This window comes from Saimiri boliviensis, chromosome 11 (assembly GCF_048565385.1).
Source record: "Saimiri boliviensis isolate mSaiBol1 chromosome 11, mSaiBol1.pri, whole genome shotgun sequence".
In the NCBI taxonomy this organism is placed as follows: Eukaryota; Metazoa; Chordata; class Mammalia; order Primates; family Cebidae; genus Saimiri; species Saimiri boliviensis.
The window spans coordinates 36,266,732-36,289,858 of NC_133459.1; the positions used below are offsets into that span (position 1 = coordinate 36,266,732).

At 43.5% G+C, this 23,127-nt stretch overlaps 1 protein-coding gene and 1 non-coding gene across 2 annotated transcripts; one reads left to right on the top strand and one right to left on the bottom strand.

Annotated features, from left to right (window-relative positions):
* Nucleotides 1-2,903: 2,903 nt before the first annotated feature.
* SNIP1 (Smad nuclear interacting protein 1) lies at nucleotides 2,904-21,959 on the bottom strand. The gene is made up of 4 exons (XM_039474487.2): nucleotides 21,687-21,959; nucleotides 20,397-20,499; nucleotides 7,308-7,906; nucleotides 2,904-4,354 (listed from the first exon to the last, which is right to left on the bottom strand). Exons 1-4 carry the CDS (start codon nucleotides 21,908-21,910, stop codon nucleotides 4,090-4,092), a joined length of 1,191 nt encoding a protein of 396 aa, XP_039330421.1. The 5' UTR covers nucleotides 21,911-21,959; the 3' UTR covers nucleotides 2,904-4,089.
* LOC120366284 (U4 spliceosomal RNA) lies at nucleotides 4,466-4,603 on the top strand. Its single transcript, XR_005581011.2, has one exon. It is a non-coding gene; the product is annotated as a U4 spliceosomal RNA (small nuclear RNA).
* Nucleotides 21,960-23,127: the final 1,168 nt, after the last annotated feature.

Consider the following 23,127-nt stretch of genomic DNA (forward strand, 5'->3'; position numbering starts at 1 on the left):
AACAGTTGAAGCCTGCCTTGTTGGGTTGTGAGGATTAAATGAGTACATATATGAAGTAGGACACATATAAAATGCTTAGGTCTATGGCTGGTACATAGAAAGTGCTCAGTATTGGTTAGTTTTATGATTGAAGTCTCACTTTACATGTTCTTTGGCATCCAATTACTATTGGTCTATTTTTATGAACCAATATGATGATTTCCAAGCAGCTCTAGCTGTGACTTGGTGAGGTAAGGATTTGCTCGAGCCATTCGCCATGGCACAGAGTCCCACCTCCTGTGAGTTCCTTAAACCCCCTATTTATGAATCAGACAGCCTAATGAATCAGTTGTTTTTTCTTTCCTTAAATCTCTCTGCTAAGCTCTGCAGGTAGGAACAGTCCAGTAGGAAGATCACTGAGGCAGGACTGAGGTGATTTCTCATCCCAGGTTTACCACTGACTTGCTGTGGGACTTTAGGTAAACAACGTCATTTATGTGGTCTTTTCCACAGTCCACTGCAGACCTGCTAGTCTCTGGACTCTCAGTCTGCCCCAATGTCCTCCTTTACTACTGATTCACAACCAACCTATTTTCTAAGGTATGCCTCAACTGTTATCTATTCCACAAGGTGGAGCCCACCTCCAAATTATGTGTTTTCCTTTTCTTTTTCTTTTTTTTTTTTTTTTAAAGATGAGGTGTCACTCTATCACCCAGGCTGGTCTCGAACTCCTGGGCTCAAGTGATCTTCCTGCCTCAGCCTCCTGAGTAGCTGGGACTACCGGCACATACCACCACACCTGGATATTGCTCCCGTTCTAACTTAACAGCTGTAAACCAACTGCATAAACGTATGCAACTATTGCTGACTGGATTAATTTAGAGTAAATGTGAACACATTAACTGCTTTTAAAAGTTTCCCATTTGATAAATATACTGGAAATTTTACCCAAGAGACCAAATGAAGCTTTATATTTCAAAACCTGTTTCAATTAAGCAGCCTTTTCACTTGATATAAACTCACATACCCAGGAACACTATGGGCTCAGAACATTATTTCACAAGCAGGCATTGCCAGCACGTTGTTTGTGTCACATTTAGATTCCGATTAACATGACATCATTTTGTTCCTCAGAGCCGCAACTAACTTCCACAATGGGAAGGATGTGGAAAAAAAAAAAAAAAAAACAACCATCTGTGCACTGTATCAAATGAGAATCAACCTGACATACACAATAAAAGTATTTGAAAGTTACATCACCAGTTGCACTTAATGAGCCATCCTTTGTCAATGTTAGAATGAGGGAACCAGGCCGGGCGCGGTGGCTCAAGCCTGTAATCCCAGCACTTTGGGAGGCCGAGGCGGGTGGATCACGAGGTCAAGAGATCGAGACCATCCTGGTCAACATGGTGAAACCCCGTCTCTACTAAAAATACAAAAAAATTAGCTGGGCATGGTGGTGCGTGCCTGTAATCCCAGCTACTCAGGAGGCTGAGGCAGGAGAATTGCTTGAACCCAGGAGGCAGAGGTTGCGGTGAGCCGAGATCGCGCCATTGCACTCCAGCCTGGGTAACAAGAGCGAAACTCCGTCTCAAAAAAAAAAAAAAAAAAAGAATGAGGGAACCAGGATATGCAGGATATGATTAGGAAGGAACTCAAAGGGGAAAATCTGAAGATTCTGTCCCATACCTCTGCAGAACTGTGGACCCCCACAGAGGACTCAGGGGAGGGGCTCAGAAGCAAAGGGCTGTTTTGAAAATAGTTTGATTTTGACACAATGATGTACAGACAAGCCAGCCACAGTGGAGAAAAGATAGAGAATGAATAAGTTTCAAATAGCCAAGATGAACATGAGCTTCTAAACAGAATGAATTTTAATTCGAGAAGAAAGCTTTAGGGTTATATCAAATCAAATAAGAAGTCCGCTGGTGATATCTGGCTGTAGAGGCGGGTACTGTCTTTTGACATGCTTTCTTCAAAGAAAGAGGGGAAGGGAAAACAAGACCAAAAAACACCTTCTCCGATATGTGGTATAAAGAATTTCCTAACCCAGGACGACATTCCTCCACTAAAGCAAAAACTGACTCAACAATTAGGACTTCTTACTGAAAAATGTAGGCAAAGTGGCCATCTATCATAGTGCCCACCAGGATGACGTTTGTAGCAAAACCCAAGGCTACCACAAAGCAGTGCTACTGTAGCACAAACTGAGCAAAGAGGTCCTAGAGTTAGATGCCAGCTCAGTGCTTAAATCCTCAAGAGAAAACCAGTCTGGATCACAAGAAAAGTTCATCAAAACAAAACCTACTTTTCAGACAAGCACATATATATGATCTACGGCATATACCAAAATGAAGAAAATAGCAGTTACAGTGGCCAATATAAAACACATCCTTCAACTTTTTTTTTCCCCTGAGATGGAGTCTGGCTCTGTTGCCCAGGCTGGAGTGCAGTGGCACAATCTCGGCTCACTGCAACCTCCAGCTCCTGGGTTCAAGTAACTCTCCTGACTCAGCCTCCTGAGGAGCTGGGATTACAGGCATCTGCCACCATCTCCAGCTAATTTTTCTATTTTTAGTAGAGATGGGGATTCACAATGTTGGCCCAACTGTTCTTGAACTCCTGACCTCAGATGATCCACCCACCTTGGTCTCCCAAAGTGCTGGGATTACAGGCGTGAGCCACCGTGCCCGACCCAACTTACCTTTCATCTAATAACCTTATTAAATCATTAGATGACCTTCCCCCAACACACCCCAAGTCACCATCTGGCATTCCACTGACTTGGAGGCCACACACCTGCCCCACAAGACTCTAAACAGCTACCTATTTTTATCTCAAAAGTACTGACAGAAGGCTCCATTAGCAGCAAACAGACCTATGAACATAGTTCCTCTATGCTAGGAAAACATTACTCTTTGAAATGGGGCTATATTTACAAATTTTATTACTTTTTATCCCAAAAATACATGTAAATGAAAACCTGCTCTTCAAATGCAGGGAGGCCTTTGCCTAACATTGTCATATGAAAATCAGTATCAGCTCTTTAACACACAATTTACATATATACATACATACATACACACTATATGTAAGCAGCTAATACTTTTCTACTTACACATATTCCTCTGGTGGAAAACTAGGGAACTAGGAAATTCCCCTACTTTCCAGCCTTGGGAAGGTAAATACAACCTCTCTGAACAATTTTTTAAAGGACGAAATGTGTAGAAACATGTAAACAACACAACCTGCTTTAGACATATACACGTTATTAAAGTAAGACCCTGTCACATCAGTGACAGTGTATTTCTCAGAGAGAAAAAAAGCAGGTAACATTTGAATAAAAACATAAAACTGAAGCACAGTTAGTATGATCAAAATTGTTATGTACATCCTCCATGGAGAAATCAGGAATTCTCTCAAAGAACAGATCCATGGCCAATTTCAGTCACTTGCGACACTGAATCAGCACCCACTGGTGGCAACCACGATCCTTCTGTACAGTCATGGGCTTAATTAAGCAGGTGCCATAAAGCATCTGTTTAAGAGTCAATAATGCTTACTGACTGCGTACATTCCCACCCCCAAAACACTAAGTGCAAAATCAACTTCTACGCTCAAGACCTCAACCAGGTCAAAGCTTTGGTATATACTGGAGGTTGTTTGGTGACAACCAAAGCTTAGTAAGATTCTCTGCTCAGGGGTTTGCCCCAGAAGAAAAACACCTGGTCCAGAAAGTTTAACATCTATATAAATAAAGTAACTGTACAAAGAGAACAAGCCACGATTTTCCCTTAACCAAGGGTTCATAGTTTCCTAAGCAGCAGTTCCGAAAACACCAACTAAAACCACAATGCTTCTACTAAAACACAATGTGCTGTAATTGGTGAGACTGTTTTGAAAACAAATGCCTGCAGGCATGTGGCCAATGTGCCACAGAAAAAAATTTAACAAACATTAGTCAGTGAATTTAAATGGTAACACAATCGGGTCAGCAACACAGGAAAAGAGTTAAGGCAATAAGAGGCATTACAGAGAGCACCATGGCTCTCTGAGTCAATCAAAGCCTTCCAAGAAGGAAAAGGTGTCTCAGTCTGTGTTCTTAGTTTGCTAGCTGTCAGACACTTCTTCCTCCTCCTCCTCATCCTCGTCGTCTTTCCTGTCTATTTCAGAAGTGTCTGAGGACTCATGGAGCAAGACGTATTCTCTGCTACTGAACCCAAATTTGAGTACATCCTTTTCTTTTAGTTCATAGTATCTCTGGGGCTCAATACGTTTGTTGTTTAAGAAGGTTCCATTGCCTGAGCCAAGGTCAATGATGTAGGGCTTCACTCTTCGGCCAACCGTGCCATCAGCCCGGGTATATTCCACAAGCCTAGCAGAGAAAAAGGAGAGAAACCTGTGAGCAAAGTCCTGCCTCAGATCATCCAGCCTCTTTAAACCTCTTTGTTAAAACAGCCTAGATGACGTAAACAACCTGGCTTGAGCTTTTGCGCAGTGGCAGTATCGTAGCCAATGAGGTTTATCTGAGGCATGATTATTGCTAATTGAAAACTTTTCCTAATACCTTGCAACAACTTGAAATATAGTCAGCATTGGCAATCTTTGACAGTCTCTACGGAGACTAAAAAAAAACAAACCTGGCTTGACCACAGTTAAAATTAAAATTCTGAGAATCAAATAAATCAAAGGAAAAGCATGGCCCTGGGAAGGGAAATTGGGAATTTACATATACTTAGCAGAAAAGGTGAGAATGGTTTGCCGGAGGGTGGGCATAGTAGATCAAAAGGTAAAAATGAAGAATCCAATGTCTCTTGCTGTGGTTAAGAAAACACATTTTTTGGCCGGGCGCGGTGGCTCATGTCTGTAATTCCAGCACTTTGGGAGGCCAAGGTGGGTGGATCATGAGGTCAAGAGATCAAGACCATCGTGGTCAATATGGTGAAACCCCGTCTCTACTAAAAATACAAAAAACTAGCTGGGCATGGTGGCACGTGCCTGTGATCCCAGCTACTCAGGAGGCTGAGGCAGGAGAATTGCCTGAACCCAGGAGGCAGAGGTTGCGGTGAGCCGAGATCGCGCCATTGCACTCCAGCCTGGGTAACAAGAGCGAAACTCCGCCTCAAAAAAAACAAAACAAAACAAAATATGTTTTTCCTGTCGTTTATAAACAATATAATGTTTCTTTAACCTATATTTCAATATATTTTAGTTCCTGTCCAAATGGGAAAAAAAAGTGGACTTAGACTTCAGAGTCAAGGGAGCTATATTTGAGGCAGAGTTCTACTACGGCAGGGGTCCTCAGCTCCGGGGCCAGGGACTGTGGCCTGTTAGGAACTGGGCCACACAGCAAGAGGTGAGCAGTGGGCCGGCAGGCAAGCAAGCCAAGGTTCATCTGTATTTTCAGCTGCTCCCCATCACTTGTATTACTGCCTGAGCCCTGCCTCCTGTCAGGTCAGCGATGGCATTAGAGTCTCATAGGAGCGTGAACCCCATTGTGAACTGTGTACAGGTGGGATCTAGGTTGTGTGCTCTTTATGAGTCTAATGCCTGATCTCTCACTGTCTCCCATCACCCCCAGACAGGACTGCCTAACTGCAGGAAAACAAGCTCAGGGCTTCCAGTGATTCTAGATTATGGTAAGTTACGTAACTATTACATTATACATTCTAATGTGATAACAGAAAATAAAGTGCACAGTAAATGTAACGTGCTTCAGTCATCCCAAAACCATCTCCACTGATCCATGGACAAACTGTCTTCCACGAAACTGGTCCTTGGTACAAAAAAGGTTGGGGTCCATTGTACTATAGCAATCATTTATTAGGCAAGTCACTTGGTTTTGCTGGGCTTCAGTTTTCTCATCTGTCAAATGGGGATATAAATACTTGTCCATTCAAAGTCAGGCGGCCATGTTAAAAAAAAAAAAATGGGCCAGGCACAGTGGCTTGTGCCTGTAATCTCAACACTTTGGGAAGCCAAGATGGGGGGATCACAAGGTCAGAAGTTTGAGACCAGCCTGGCCAGTATGGTGAAACCCCGTCTCTACTGAAAATACAAATTAGCTGGGCATGGCAGCGCATGCCTGTAGTCCCAGCTACTAGGGAGACTGATACAGAAAAATCGCTTGAACCTTGAACCTGGGAGGTGAAGACTGCAGTGAGCTGAGACTGCTAGGCAATAGAACAAGACTCCATCTCCAAAAACAAACAAACAAAAAAACAACAAAAAAAAAAACAAAAACGGCCAGGTGTGGTGGCTCAAGCCTGTAATCCCAGCACTTTGGGAAGCTAAGGTGGGTGGATCATGAGGGGTCAGGAGTTCAAGACCGGCCTGGACAACATAGTGAAACCCTGTCTCTACTAAAAATGCAAAAATTGGCTGGGCATGGTGGCACATTCATGTAGTCCGAGCTGCTCAGGAGGCTGAGGAACGAGAATTGCTTGAACCCAAGGAGGCAGAGGTTGCAGAGCCGAGACTGCACCACCGCACTCCAGCCTGGGTGACAGAAGAATACCCTGTCTCAAAAAAAAAAGCCACCACCACCAACAAAAAACAAAACAAAACAAACCTGCTGGGTGCAGTGGCTCACACCTGTTACCTCAGCACTTTGGGAGGCCAAGGCGGGTGAATCACTTGAGGACAGGAGTTCGAAACCAGCCTGGCCAACATGAGGAAACCCCATCTCTACTAAAGTAAATATAAAAATTAGCCAAGCATGGTGGCACGCACCTGTAATCCCAGCTACTTGGGAAGCTGAGGCAGGAGAATTGTTTGAACCCGGGAGGCAGAGGTTGCAGCGAGCTGATATCGCACCATTGCATTCCAGCCTGGGCGACAAGAGCAAAACTCCGTCTCAACCCCCAAACCCCCAACACACAAAGAAACAAAAACCTGCCTTATCCTTCTCACAGGATTGTTGTAAGAATCATCACAGATGTCCCATGCAAGCTATCAAGATCCAGGTTCAAAATTAGCTGGCACAGAGGCACATGCCTGTGGTCCCAGTTACTCAGGAGGCTGAGGCAGGAGGCAATTATTTGTGCCCAGGGGGTTGCCACTAGAGTGAGCTGTGTTAGCACCACTGCACTCCAGACAGGGTGACAGAGTGAAATCTTATCTCAAAGAAATGAAAAATAAAAGTTTAATGTTCTTATAAATATATAAGCAATTATTTAAAGGAATTAGTTAAATTAACAATACTCTTTAGAGAAGATAGGAGGGGTATGGGATTCTTCTGCATAAACATGAACAAAAATCTTAGTAATCCTAACGAACCCAGTGATTGTTTCTGCTCACATTAAAGTTTCTTCCTCCATGTTACTTACCGATATTGAAAAACTGCATGCTGCTTTGAACAAGATGGGTGATCGATTGGAATGTCTGCAATGCGGCGGTGTCGACCCAGTAGGTATGCACTCTGTCGATGTATGTACATGACTGGCAGCACCTCATCATTTTTAAACGGGTAGAGACGCCACCGTTTTTTGGGGATACGTGCTTCTGGGGGCTCACTATATTTAATGACTACACCCCGGAAAGTGTTGGTGTCCTCAAGAAGCGCCCCAGAAAGTTCAAAGCTTGGTTTTTCTTTAACAGGCACCTCTTTTTCTTTGTTGTTGCCACCAGGCCGAGGAACCAACTCCTGAGACTCACTACCACCGCCACCAACATCACTCCTCTGGCGATGCTCCCGTCGCCTGGCATTATAAAACTCCCGCTCGTCTTCCTGAGCCTGCAGGTTCTGAGTGTCTCGATCCCGTCCCTGACCCTGCCCACTCCCAGGCCTCTCGTTAGATGTTCTCCTTTGGTGGGAATGGCCCCGGTGTCTGTCCCGGTCACTGTTCCTAGCTCTCCTGTGTTCCTGTTCTGATGGTTCCCTGTGCTGCCGATCCTCCCGTCCTCTCCGGGGATGATCCTCACGCTCCTGAAATTCAAATAGATTCCATAATTTTAAAAGCAGTCTACAATCTAAAGGTAGCCCAAATCTAGTTCATTCAAAAAGTCTTTTGTCATTTGGACTTTGGCATTCAGAACAACATTTCCCACAGAAATAAGATTATTTGGTGGTGATGTTCCCTTGCAAGGCCTCAAAGATTATATCTCATGCCTCTATTCAGCTATAGCCCTCCTAGCACAATCCCATGTCCAGAGCCCTAAAAACAAGAGACTAGTCAGAAAAAAGAAGAATAAATAATTCCCTCTCTTTCAGAACAAAGATAACTATAGGCAAACTTACAGAGAAGAGTATACAGAAAATAGAACAGAGTTAAGTAGTCGGGTACAATATATGTAAAGAAAGAAGCTAGCTTTCTCTCATGTCGAAAATGAAAATAGTATAATACTAAGTTTTTAAATCCTACTTTCCCAGTTAAAAAAAATCAAATAGGAATAAACTTAAGAAACATGAAAGACATGTAAGAAGAAATCTGTAAAAATTCATTAAAATAGATCTTTTTTTAAAGACCTGAAGAAATGGAGAAACATATCATGGTTTCTTGAAAAACACAGCATTGAAAATCAGCCTAGGCCGGGTGCGGTGGCTCATGCCTGTAATCCCAGCACTTTGGGAGGCCATGATGGGTGGATCACAAGGTCAGGAGTTCAAGGCCAGCCTGACCAACATGGTAAAACCCTGTCTCTATTAAAAATACAAAATTAGCTGGGTGTGGTGGCATATGCCTATAATCCCAGCTACTCAGAAGGCTGAGACAGGAAACCACTTGAACCTGGGAGGCTGCAGTGAGCCAAGATCACATTGCACTCCAGCCTGGGCAACAAGAGTGAAACTCCTTCTAAAAAAAAAAAAAAAAAAAAAAAAAAGGGCTGGGCGTGGTGGCTCAAGCCTGTGATCCCAGCACTTTGGGAGGCCGAGGCGGGTGGATCACGAGGTCGTGAGATCGAGACCATCCTGGTCAACATGGTGAAACCCCGTCTCTACTAAAAATACAAAAAATTAGCTGGGCATGGTGGCGCGTGCCTGTAATCCCAGCTGCTCAGGAGGCTGAGGCAGGGAGAATTGCCTGAACCCAGGAGGCGGAGGTTGCGGTAAGCCAAGATCGTGCCATTGCACTCCAGCCTGGGTAACAAGAGCAAAACTCCGTCTCAAAAAAAAAAAAAAAAAAAAAAAAGAAAAATCAGCCTGGTAGAAAATAAAATGTTTGCAACACAAACCACACAGTAGTCCCAGGGGGATACATTCTAAATGTGGTGAATGGCTAAAACCATGGATAGTACTGAACTGCAACACATTTCTGTTCACATCTTCTACCCATAAATTTAATGCTGTTTCCATCTTAACTAAGCACTTATGAACTGTGGCTTTAACTTCTACAGTTTGAGGTACAACAGCAAAACTAGCATGAATTTCTTTTTCCTTCTCCACAATTTCACAACAGAAGATTCATTCTTACTATAAATCTTAGCAACTTCAATATATGATTTAAAAACAATTTTTAAAATTTCCTTGTGAACTTTCATCTTTTCACTTAAAGGAAGCACTTTACAGCTTCTCTTCAGCATATCCCAATTGCCAAAATCACTACTATTGCACTTTGGGGCCACTACTAAATAAAATAAAGGTTACTTGAATGCAAGCTCTGCAGTAGTGCAAGTTATCTGAAAACCAGGATGGCTACTAAGTGATAGACAGGCAGTTAGCTCATACAGCACAGATACACCAGACAAAGGAAGGATTCATGTTCCTGGTGGGACTGCACAAGTTTACACCAAGTGACTCAGGATAGTGAGCAATTTAAAATTTATGAGTTGTTTTTTTCTGGAGTTTTCAATTTAACATTTTCAGATGCAGGAAGTGAAACCACAAATAAGGGGAGATACTGCATATTAATATATCAATAAGAAATAATTCAATAGAAAAGCTGGCAAATGGCCAGGTGCCAGTGGCTCACGCTTGTAATCCCAGCACTTTGGGAGGCTGATGCAATGGATCGAGCGCTTGAGCCCAGGAGTTTAAGACCAGCCTGGAAAACATGGTGAAACCCTGTCTCTACTAAAAATACAAAAATTAGCTGGGCACAGTTGTGCATGCCTGTAGTCCCAACTACTCGGAAGGCTGAGGTGGGAAGTATTGCTTGAGCCTGGGAGACAGAGGTTGCAGTAAGCCGAGATTCCACCATTGCACTCCAGCGTGGATGACAGAGCAAGACTTGAATGTCTCAAAAAGAAAAAAGAAAAAAAAAATGAACTATTTTCAGAAGAAATAAATGTCCAAGGGCCAGGCACAGTGGGTCACACCTATAATCCCAGCACTTTGGGAGGCCAAGGCAGGAGAATTGCTTGAGCCCAGGAGTTTTGAGACCAGCCTGTGCAACATGGCAAAACCCCATTTCTACAAAAAATACAAAAATTAGCCAGGCATGACAGCATGCACCTGTAGTCTCAGCTATTCCAGAAGTTGAGGTGGGAAGATCACTTGAGCCCAGGAGGTTAAGACTGAAGTGAGCTATGATCATGCCACTGCAGTCTATCCTGGGCAACAGAGTGAGACCCTGTCTCAAAAAAAAGAAAAGAAACACATGTCCAATAAATACATGAAGATATGCTTACGCTAATAATCAAAGCATCAAATTCTAAAAGAAGTATGAATTTTCTCTCATTTCGATTAGTAAAAGTAAAAAGATCAATAATATCTAGAGTGAAAAAAGAAGGCACAGGAAAATGGGTATTTTTCAGCCACTGATGGTATAGGTATAAACCAGCATAGCCTATTTAGGGGAATTTGACAGTATTTAATCAAAATCTCATCAACCACTAATGCCACTTATAGGAATGAATCCTACAGAAATACTAGCAGATTTTTACTGTACCTACAGATGTTTACTGTAATTCTGTAATAAAAAATTGGAAACAACCTAATATTCTGCAATGGTAGAATGGTTAAATTATTATCTAGTCATATAAAGAAATGCTTCACAGCCATGAAAAAGAATGACATAATGACATAGAAAGACATTGGCTGGGTGCGGTGGCTCATGCCTATAATCCCAGCACTTTGGGAGGCCAAGACGGGTGGATCATGAGGTCAAGAAATCAAGACCATCCTGGTCAACATGGCGAAACCCCGTCTCTACTAAAAATACATAAATTAGCTGGGCACGGTGGTGCACACCTGTAGTCCCAGCTACTCGAGGCTGAGGCAGGAGACAGAGGTTGCGGTGAGCCGAGATCGCACCATTCCACTCCAGCCTGGGTAACAAGAGTGAAACTCTGTCTCCAAAAAAAAAAAAAAAAAAAAAGAAAGAAAGATATCTAATATATTGTTAAAAGGGAGGGAAAAAAAGAGAAGGGGAAAGTTTCACAGTATACCTAAAAATTACTATATAAGACCAGATATTTCTATATATAGAGTTGGCAGATGAGATCCTTGGAGAGATATTCCCACTATAATTTAACCAGATACCTATTAAATCTTTAATGCTTTTTTGGGCTCTCAAAAAGCAAGGGAAAATCTTCAATGAGAAAAAAATCTACAAAGGGAAAAAACAAGATATGAGCTCTAAGCATGAGCTTAAATACTAAAGAGTATTAGACACACACAAGAAAATGTAAACAAGCCACTGAGCATGAGAGGCAGCAGAAACAAGTCTTATAGTCCAGGTGTGTTGGCTCACACCTGTAATTCCAGCACTTTGGGAGGCAAAGAGGGGTGGGTCACTTGAAGTCAGTCAGGAGTTCGAGACCAGCCTAGTCAACATGGGGCAACCCCGTCTCTACTAAAAATACAAAAATTAGCCAGGCATGGTGGCGCATGCCTGTAATCTCAGCTACTGAGGAGGTTGAGGCAGGAAAATTGCTTGAACCTGGGAAGTGGCAGTTGCAGTGAGCAGAGATCGCACCACTGCACTCCAGCCTGGGCAACAGAGCAAGACTCCGTCTCAAAAAAAAAAAAAAAAAAAAACCCATACAAGTCTTATAGATGTAGATCCCCAAGGACTTCATTCATGGACAAAAATATTTTTGCTTTTTTTCTTAAAAAGAAAAAACTGGCTGGGTGCAGTGGCTCACACCTGTAATCCCAGCACTTGGGGAGGCAGAGGTGGGTGGATCACATGAGGTCAGGAGTTCAAGACCAGCATGGCCAACATGGTGAAACCCCATCTCTACCACTAGCTGGGCATGATGGTGATGCCTGTAATCCCAGCTTCTTGGGAGGCTGAGGCAGGAGAATTACTTGATCGCCTGGAGGTGAAGACTGCATGCAGTGAGCTGCGATTGCGCCACTGCACTCCAGCCTGGGCGACAGAGCAAGACTCAGTGTTAAAAAAAAAAAAAAAAAAAAAAAAAGAAAAGATTGCAGATGAAGATGACAGCAAAAAACAAAAAACAAACCAAAAAAAACCTTCTTGCTATGGACTAGGTGATGTATAAAAATGTTTAGATAATTAAGGTTAAAAATTTTAAAACAGGGAGCAGTAAGAGACTTTCAAAATGATTAGGCAGAAAATTAGAATGATACAAAAATTAGCATGGCCCCTAATTTAAAGAATATATAGGCAGTAATAATAAAAATGATTAAGCAGGCAGGGCACAGTAGCTCATGCCTGTAATCCCAGCACTTTGGGAGGCCAAGGCAGGAGGCTCACTTGAGTCCAGGAGTTCAAGACAAACCTGGGCAACATAGTGACACCCCCATCTCTAAAAATAAAATACAATCGTCATAGGATCCAGCAATCGCACTTTTGGATATATATCCCAAAGAAATGAAAGCAGGGTCTCAGAGATACTTGAGCACCCAGGTTCATGGAAGTACTGGGACTAAGACCTCATTCTCCAAGGCCTTCTCCCTGCCATACACAGGGCTCAAGTGAGGGCCACCTGCTCAGAGTAGAACTGTTTCTCTAGACTTCCTAGCCTAGCAAAGACATGCATCAAGAGAAAGCCTCAGACAACCACCCTTCCTACTCCAAAACATTTACCAGCTTGCCACTGCTATCTGCCTTGAGTTCACAAGGACTAATATCATGTCCTTTATCCCTGATTAAGAGTCACTGTAAGAAGCCATAAAGACTAGGTGTGGTGGCTTATATCTGTAATCTTAGCACTTTGGGAGGCTGAGGTGAGCTGATCACTTGAGCTCAGGAGTTCAAGACTAGCCTGGCCAACACAGTAAAATCCCATCTCTACTAAAAATACAAATAATAGCCGGATGTGGTGGCACACGCCTGTAGTCCCAGCTACTAGGGAGGCTGGGGCACGAGAATCACTTGAACTCAGGAGGTAGAGGTTGCAGTGAGTCGAGATTGTACCACTACACTCCAGCCTGGGTGACAGAGTGAGACTCTGTCTCTCAAAAAAAAAAAAAAAAAAATTGTATATATATATATATATATATACACACACATATAGGGTGTGATGTCTGATTTCTCTGTCATAATTTTTGGCCGGGTACAGTGGCTCATGCCTGTAATCCCAGCACTTTGGGAGGCTGAGACAGGCAGATCACGAGTTCAAGAGATCGAGACCATCCTGGCCAACATGGTAAAACCCCATCTCTACTAAAAATACAAAAATTAGCTGGGCATGGTGGCACACGCCTGTAGTCCCAGCTACTCAGGAGGCTGAGGTCACAGTAAGCCGAGATCACACCACTGCACGCCAGCCTGGCAACAGAGCGAGACTCCAAAAAAAAAAAAGAAAAAAAAAACTGTTTGTTTGTCTTCTCTTAAACCCCTGCAACAAGGTCTCACCCTTACTACTCCACTAAAATTGCTGGTCAAGATCACCAGCAACCTCCACGTTGCTAACTCCAGTGGCCAATTCTCAGTCTTCATTACACATAACTATCAGCAGCATCTAACAGAGTTAATCACTCTGTCCTCAACGCACTTCCTTCTTATGGCTTCAGAGTTACCAGATTCTCTTGCTTTCCCTTCTTTTCAGTCTCCTTTGCTGAAGTCACTGCAATTTCTTCACACTGGATCACAGCTGGATTTAGTGCTTCATTGGTTGTTCTATCTACAGTCATTTCCTTTGTAATTTCATCTAATCCTAAGACTTTTCATACAGCTATATGCAGATGACTTAAATGTGTATCTCCCCTCTTTTTATAAATAGGGTAACTGCAAATGTAGTAAATTAAGGTCAAACTGGAGTAGTGCAGGTCATTAATCCCATATGACTGGTGACCTTGGAAAAGAAGAGAGAGAGAGGTTCATGGGAGAAGGCCATGTGATGTTGGACAGAGAGTCTATCATAGTGGGTACCTCTGGCAAGTGAGGTGGAGGTTTTTGTGTTGAGAAGGTGGTACAATTTTGGGGATGAGACAAGTAAACAATACTCCCATTTTATACGTTACATACCTCAGTATTATTACGATGAGCATATAATCAATACATTTGTTTTGAAAATGGTGGATCAGCTGGGTGCAGTGGCTCACAACTGTAATCCCAGCACTTTGGGAGGCTGAGGCAGGCAGACTACTTTAGGTCAGGAGTTTGAGACCAGCCTGGCCAAGATGGTGAACCCCCATCTCTACTAAAAATACAAAAATTAGCCAGGTGTAGTGGCACGTGCCTGTAATACTAGCTACTGGGGAGGCTGAGGCACGAGAATCGCTTGAATCCAGGAGGCAGAGGTTGCAGTGAGCCGAGATCACAGTACTGAACTGTCCAGCCTGGGCAACAGAGTGAGACTCCACCTCAAAAAAAAAAACACCTCACAAAATGGTGGTTCAGAGATTGAAAAGTCATCCCTCAGTATCCTCAGGAGTTTGGTTCCAGAATCCCTAGTGGATAAAAAAGATATCTTAGGATGCTCAAGCTCCTTATATAAAATGGTATATTTTGAACACATAATCTGTGAATATCCTCCTGCATACTTTAAATCATCGCTAGGTTACTTAGAATACCTAATTCAACGTATATGCTATATAAATAGTTGTTATGTATATATGTATTTTTTTTTTAAATTGCATTTTAGGTTTTGGAGTACACATGAAGAACATGCAAGATTGTTGCATAGGTACATACATGGCAGTGTGATTTGCTGCCTTCCACCCCTTCACCTATATTTGGCATTTCTCCCCATGCTCTCTCTCCCCAACTCCCCACCCCCCACTGTCCCTCCCCTATTTCTCCCCAACAGACCCCAGTGTGTGATGCTCCCCTCCCTGTGTCCATGTGTTCTCATTGTTCAACACCTGCCTGGGTGAGAACATGTGCTGTTTGATTTTCTGCTCTTGTGTCAGTTTGCTGAGAATGATGGCTTCCAAGTTCATCCATGTCCCTACAAAGGACATGAACTCATTGTTTTTGATGGCTGCATAATATTCCATGGTGTATATGTGCCACATTTTCTCTGTCCAGTCTATCATCGATGGGCATTTGGGTTGGTTCCAGGTCTTTGCTATTGTAAACAGTGCTGCAATGAGCATTCTTGTGCATGTGTCCTTATAGTAGGACGATTTATAATCCTTTGGATATATACCCAGTAATGAGATTGTTGGGTCAAATGGAATTTCTATTTCTAGGTCCTTGAGGAATTGCCACACTGTCTTCCACAATGGTTGAACTAATTTACACTCCCACCAACAGTGTAAAAGTGTTCCTGTTTCTCCGTTATATTGTTTTTTATTTGTCTTTTAAAATTTGTTTTTTTTTAAAACAGTGTCTTGCTCTGACACCCAGGCTGGAGTACAGTGGTGCCACCTTGGCTCACTGCAACCTCCCCATCCCAGGTTCAAGCAATTCTCCTTCTTCAGCCTCCAAAGTAGCTGGGATTACACGCCTGGCTAATTTTTGTATTTTTAGTAGACACGGCTTTCACCATGTTGGCCAGGTTGGTCTCCTGACCTCAGGTAATCTACCTGCCTTGGCCTCCCCAAGTGCTGGGATTATAGGTGTGAGACACTGTGACTGGCCCAGACTTTAATCCCAGTTAGTTAGGAGGCTAAGGCAGGAGAATCCCTTAAACCCAGAAGGCGGAGGCTGCAGTGAGCAGAGATCATGCCACTGCAGTTCAGCCTGGGCAACACAGCGAGACTCCATCTCAAAAAAAAGAGAGGAGTGAAATCTTATTCCTCAAAATTGAGAATACGGCAAGAGTGTCTGCTCTCATTACTCTCTTATCTCTCTTTGCCTGCCGCCATCCCTGTTAAGATATGACTTGCTCCTCCTTGCCTTCCACCATGATTGTGAGGCCACTCCAGCCATGTGGAACTGTAAGTCCATTAAACCTCTTTCTTTTGTAAATTGCCCAGTCTTGGGTATGTCTTTGTCAACAGCATGAAAACAGACTAATACAAACAAAAAAAAGAAATAAAATGCATATGGATTGTAAAGGAAGAAATAAAACTGTCCCTATTTATAGATATGATTGTCTATATAGAAAATCCCAAGGAATCTAAAAAAAAACCTAGAATAAACAAGTTCAGCAAGGATACAGGATTAAGATAAACACACAAAAATGAATTATATTTCTATATACTGGCAATGAACATGTGGACACTCATTTAAAATACCCTTTATAATTATTCCAAAAAGAAATGTCTATAGGATTTATATGCTGAAAACTACAACTGCTGATAAAAGAAATCAAAGATGATCTAAATAAAAGTGGAGATACACAGTGTTCATAGATAAGAAGATTTAACACAGTAAAAAGTCAGTTATTGCCCCCAAACACTAGATTAACACAGCTCCTATTAAGATCCTAGCAAGACTTTTTTTTCTGGATCTCACTCTGTTGCCCAGGCTGGAGTGCAATGGTGTGATCACTGCAGCCTCAACCTCCTAGACTTAAGTAATCCTCTCACCTCAGCCTCCTGAGTGAGGGGCTACAGGTACATGCTACCACATCTAGCTAATTTTTGTATTTTTTGTACAGAAGGGTTTCACCATGTTGCCCAGGCTGGTCTGGAACTCCTGAGCTCAAAGGATCTGCCCACCTCAGCCTCCCAAAGCATTGGGATTCAGGCATGAGCCACGGTGACCAGCCAAGACTTTAATAGAGACAAGATTGTTTTAAAACTTATATGAATGACAAAGGAACTTGAATAGCTAAAGCAATTTTTATAAAGAAAAATACAGTGGGAGAAATCAGTCTATACGATTTCAAGATTATACAGCTATAGTAATCAAGACTGTGGTACTGGCAGAATGACAGACGTTGACAAATGGAACAGAACAGCAATCCCAGAAATAGACCCACACATATATGCCCAACTGATTTTTGACAAAAGAGCAAAAGCAATTCAGTGGAGGAAAGATGGTCTTTTCAGCAAATGGTGCTGATGCAAGTGGACATTCATAGGCCAAAAAAAAAAAAAGGAACCTGAAAAGAAACTAAAAACACATCATGGACTTTTAAGAAAAAAATTTAAGAGAAAATCTCAGAGATCTACGGCCAGGCAAAAAGTTCTTAGCCATGACATCAAAAGCACAATCCATAAAAGGGAAAATAGATAAGCTGGACTTCACTGAAATAAAAAACTTTTGCTCTGGCCAGGCATGGTGGCTCACGCCTGTAATCCCAGCAATTTGGGAGGCTGAGGCAGGCAGATCACCTGAGGTTAGGAGTTCGAGACCAGCTTGACCAACATGGAGAAACCCCGTCTCTACTAAAAATACAAAATTAGCTGGGTGTGGATTACATGACTGTAATCCCAGATACTTGGGAGGCTGAGGCAGGAGAATTACTTGAGCCTGGGAGGCAGAGGTTGCAGTGAGCTAAGATCGTGCCACTGCACTCCAGTCTGGGCAACAAGAGTAAAACTCCATCGCAAAACAAACAAACAAAACAAAACAAAACAAGACAAAACAAACTTTTACTCTGAGATAAACCCTGTTAAGAAAACGAAGACAAGGTAGATTGGGAAAAAAAATTCTTTGTAAACCATATACCCCAAAAGGACTAGTATGCACAATATAAAAAGAATTCTTAAAAACTAAAGAGTAGGCCGGGCGCGGTGGCTCAAGCCTGTAATCCCAGCACTTTGGGAGGCTGAGGCGGGTGGATCACAAGGTCGAGAGATCGAGACCATCCTGGTCAACATGGTGAAACCCCGTCTCTACTAAAAATACAAAAAATTAGCTGGGCATGGTGGCACGTGCCTGTAATCCCAGCTACTCAGGAGGCTGAGGCAGGAGAATTGCCAGAACCCGGGAGGCGGAGGTTGCGGTGAGCCAAGATTGCGCCATTGCACTCCAGCCTGGGTAACAAGAGCAAAACTCAGTCTCAAAAAAAAAAAAAAAAAAAAAAAAAAAACTAAAGAGTAAAAAAGCAAATAATACAATTAGAAAACAGGCAAAAGACATGAGACAGTGCACCTGAGAAGATACATACAGATGGCAAATAAGTGCAAGAAAAGATGTCCAATATAATAAGCCATTAGGAAAAGGCAAATTACAGGAAGCTGAAGCAGGAGAATCAGGTAGAGGTTGCAGTGAACTAAGATCTTGCCGCTGCACTCCAGCCTAGGAGACAGAGCAAGACTCTGTCTCAAAAAAAAAAAAAAAAAAAAAAGGGCCAGGTGCGGTAGCTCAGGCCTGTAATCTCAGCATTTTGGGAGGCTGAAGTGGGCGGATCACAAGGTCAAGAGATCAAGACCATCCTGGCTAACATGGTGAAACCTTGTCTTTACTAAAAATACAAAAATTAATTATCTGGGCTTGGTGGCATGTGCCTGTAATCCCAGCTACTCCGGAGGCTGAGGCAGGACAATCACTTGAACCAGGGAGTCAGAGGATGTAGTGAGCCGAGACACTGCACTCTAGCCTGGCAACAGAGCAAGACTCCATCTCAAAAAAAAAAAAAAGCCTGTAATCCCAGCACTTTGGGAGGCTGAGGCGGGTGGATCACGAGGTCAAGAGATCGAGACCATCCTGGTCAACATGGTGAAACCCCGTCTCTACTAAAGATACAAAAAATTAGCTGGGCATGGTGGCACGCGCCTGTAATCCCAGCTACTCAGGAGGCTGAGGCAGGAGAACTGCCTGAACCCAGGAGGCGGAGGTTGCGGTGAGCCGAGATAGCGCCATTGCACTCCAGCCTGGGTAACAAGAGCGAAACTCCCTCTCAAAAAAAAAAAAAACGCAAGTTAAAATCACAATGAAATACCACTAGACACCTATCACAATGGCTAAAATAAAATGCTAACATTAAATGGTGATACAGGGAAACCCGATGATTCAAACAATGCTAGTGGGACTATAAAATGGTACGGCCACTGTTACCAACTAAATTGTGCCCTCCAAAATTAGCTTGTTGAAATACCAAACCCAAGTACCTCAGAATGTATTAATAGCTGTTTTTGAAGATGAGGTCTTTAAAGAGCTGATTAAGTTAAAATAAGGGTAGGGCCCTTATCCGATATGGCTGAGAAAAGACACCAGGACAGAAGAAAGATTATGTGAGGTTGTAGCAAAAAGGTAGACACCTGCAAGCCAAGGAGAGAGGATGTTTTTCAGGAGAATCCAAACCTGCTAACATCCTCATCTTTGACTTCTAGCCTCCAGCATTACAAGACAATGAATTTCTGTTGTTTAAGCCACGTACTCTATGGCAGTTCATTATGGTGGCCCTAGTAAACTAATACAGCCACTCTGGAAAACAGTCTGGTAATTTCTTAAAAAAATTAAACCTGCAACTACCATACAATCCAGCAATTGCACTTCTGAGCATTTATCCCAGATAAATGAACTCTTATGTTCGCATATAATCCTATACACAAATGTCTATACAGCAGCTCTATGTGTAATAGCCAAAAAATGGAAACAGGCCAGATATTCTTTAATGAGTGGTGGCTAAATTCATGCATGCTATTGGATATCACTCAGAAATAAAATGGAACAAACTACTGAGAGATGCAACCTGAATCAATCTCTGAAGGATTCTGCTGAGTGAATACAATCCTAAATTAGGTTACACATTGTATGATTCCATTTATGTAACATTCTTGAAATGAAAACATTACAGAAATGAGGAAGAGAGAGTAGAAGCTGCCAGAAGTTTAAGGAGGATAAAGGTGGGAGTTAAGTGGGTGTGGCTACAAAAGTAGAACAGGAGGTATTCCTTGTGGTGAAGGAAATGTTACCTTGACTATATTGATGTCAATATTCTGATGGTGATGTTGTACCACAGTTCTGTTATGAATAGATGTTACCACTGGGAGAAATCAAGCAGAGTATATCTCTGAATTATTTCTGACAACCACATGTGAACCAACAATAATCTCAAAATAAAAAGGTGAATTTCAACAAACAAGCAGAAAAAAAGAAATACACCCAGTTTTCAGAAAAGCCCATCGGAAGTACAGGTAGAAATGTAGGCGAGTGCGTGTGCGCAGGACTGCACACACACACACACACCCCCCACACACACATACACAGCCCTCTCTAGCTATGACAGGAAAAGGCTCTCAATGTGGCCCCAACATCAGAACACCCCAATCCACTTACCTGCTTCACTTTGACTGTTGAGTGGTGAGGACTTCGGGTCCTCTTACTCCGAGGAGACTTGCTTCTTCTTCCTGAGGACTTGTTTTTCTTTTTGGGTGGGGACCTATACAGGGCATGGTACATATAGGATTTTACTCAATTTCCCTTCCCCCATAAAAATTAGCTTCCAGTATCAGGTTTACCTACGAACACAAACACATTTGTGAAGGTCTCTGCCAGACACATTAAAGTCACGAGGTTCACTTTCCCAGCCCTAACATCTCCCTTGCATTCCATACTCATAAAGACAACTCTTTACTGAACCTTCTCACTTAGATAACACAGCTCTTAATTCCCAAGCCTTCAAAAACCTTTTCTCTCCTACGCTTTGCCATCTTGTTAATTGGTATCACCATCCAGAAGTCACATTTGACTCTTTACCCCTCACCACCAACATCCCTATCGTCACTAACAATCCATCCATCCTGTGGTTCTACTTCCTCCCTATACCATCTCATTCCTACCATCCACCTGCTTGACCCCTATACTCCACTTCAGTCATGATTCATTCTACTTCAAGCGCTTTGCACATGTTGTTTCCTCTGCCTGGATCTTTCAGAGGCTGGATCATTTCTATCAGTCAGGTCACAGTTCAAAGGGCACCTCTTTGGAGAGAAGAAGCCTCTCCAATCTCTCACTATCGCATTACTGTTTTAACCTGTCAATAATACTTGCTACTAACTGAAACTATTTTATTTATTTCTTGTTATTGTCTGTCTCAGGGCTAGATTTGGAAACGGTGAAGACTATCTAACTGAATCGCCCTTGCAGCCCCAAAACCTAGGGCAGTCTTTAACACTTAACAGGCACTCAGTAAAACTATGCTGAATGAACACATAAATCAGTGTGAAGTAACTTTTTTTTTTTTTTTTTTAGTTTCTGTAGACGTGAAAACCTTTTGGGCAGGTAATTGTAAAGACAACGCCCGGACTCCATTCGGGATGAGGAAAATCTCATTCCAATTTAACAGATTATCAGCGCTATCTGCTGGGCCACATTTTGCAAAGTGCTGGGGACACAAGAACGGAGGGGCGGTCTGCTGCCGGTTAGGCATTAGGCGTTGAAAACCGAGCTATAATGCAAGTGACAGAGCAAGCATAACACAGGCACGACTGGATCACTCTCCACCGCCTCAGGATCAGGTCCCGGCGGGCTGCGCCCAGCATTCAAAACCTGTTTCGGACGCTAGCCCTGCCCGCCCTTCTGAATGAGCCCAACCCAAGGTCCATCCTGGACTGCTCCCCCACTTACCGGCTAACTCCTCGGGCTCTGTTCCCACGGTGGCCCGGGCGGCCCGGCTCGCTGGCCGGCGGGGACGGGCTACCGCCGGAGTGGTCCGGACGACGGTGGGCGGGAGGTGCGGCTTCCGGGCTGAGACGCTCCTGCTTCACCACCACCGTCGCCGGCAGCACCACGTCCCCGTCCCGGTGTCTTCGCCGGCTCCCTCGCTCCCGTTCGCTCTTCACCGCCTTCATTCTGTGATTTTGCCTGAGCGAAAGAAAACAGATCCGTTGAGCTCCTCTAGCTGAAGGAAATGACGAGTTTGACTCCTGGTTTCCGCTTCCGGGATGCCCCGGCTCCCAGAAATCTTCGCGGCTGAGAGATGAAACAGGTGACGACTCCCTAGTGAGCGTGGTCATTGACCAGATTGGGTGGCGGGAGTTTCAGTTTTCAAAAACAAACTTCTGGCCTGGCGCGGTGGCTCACGCCTGTAATCACAGCACTTTGGGAGGCCGAGGCTGGCGGATCACCTAAGGTCAGGCGAGACCATCCTGGCCAACACGGTGAAACCCAGTCTCTACTAATGATACAAAACAATTAGTGGGCGTGGGGGCGTGCACCTGTAATCTCAGCTACTCGGGAGGCTGAGGCAGGAGGATCGCATGAACCCGGGCGGAGGTTGCAGTGAGCTGATTGCGTCACTGCACTCCAGTCTGGGCTACAAGAATGAAACCGTCTCAAAAAAAAAAAAAAAAAAAAAAAAAAAAAAAAAAAAAAAAAAGGGCTAGGTGTGGTGGCTGTAATCCTAGGATTTAGGAGGCTGAGGTGGGTGGATCACAAGGTCAGGAGTTCAAGACCAGCCTGACCAACATAGTGAAACCCCGTCTCTACTAAAGATACAAAAATTAGCCGCGCGCGGTGGCACACACCTGTAGTCCCAGCTACTCAGGAGGCTGAGGCAGGAGAATCGCTTAAACCTGGGAGGCAGAGGTTGCAGTGAACCGAGATTGGGCGACAGAGCCACACTCTGTCTCAAAAAAAAAAAAAAAAAAAGTATTCTTTGGCCAGGCTTGGTGGCTCATGCCTGTAATCCAAGCACTTTGGAGGCCAAGGAGGGCGGATCACCTGAGATCGGGAGTTCAAGACCAGCCTGACCAACATGGTGAAACCCTGTCTTTAATGTTAAAAAATTTTTTATGTTAAAAAAAATTATATATATTTAAAAAAGCAGGGCTGGGCGCGGTGGCTCACACTTGTAATGCCAGCACTTTCGTGATGTGTAATGCCAGCACAGGCGGATCACTTGAGGTCGGGAGTGCAAGACCAGCCTGGCCAACACAGCGAAACCCTGTCTCTACTAAAAATACAAAAATTAGCCTGGTGTGGCGGCGCACACCTATGATCCCAGCTATTTGGGAGACTGAGGCAAGAGAATCGCTTGAACCCGGGAGGTTTAGGTTGCAGTGAGCGG

Coding starts and splice junctions, on each gene's coding strand:
- SNIP1 (XM_039474487.2), bottom strand. CDS start 21,910: ATGAAGGCGGTGAAGAGCGAACGGGAGCGAGGGAGCCGGCGAAGACAC. Junction 20,500..21,686: donor AGAGCCCGAGGAGTTAGCCG/GTAAGTGGGGGA, acceptor TGCCCTGTATAG/GTCCCCACCCAAAAAGAAAA. Junction 4,355..7,307: donor CATGCAGTTTTTCAATATCG/GTAAGTAACATG, acceptor TTTCTCTGCTAG/GCTTGTGGAATATACCCGGG.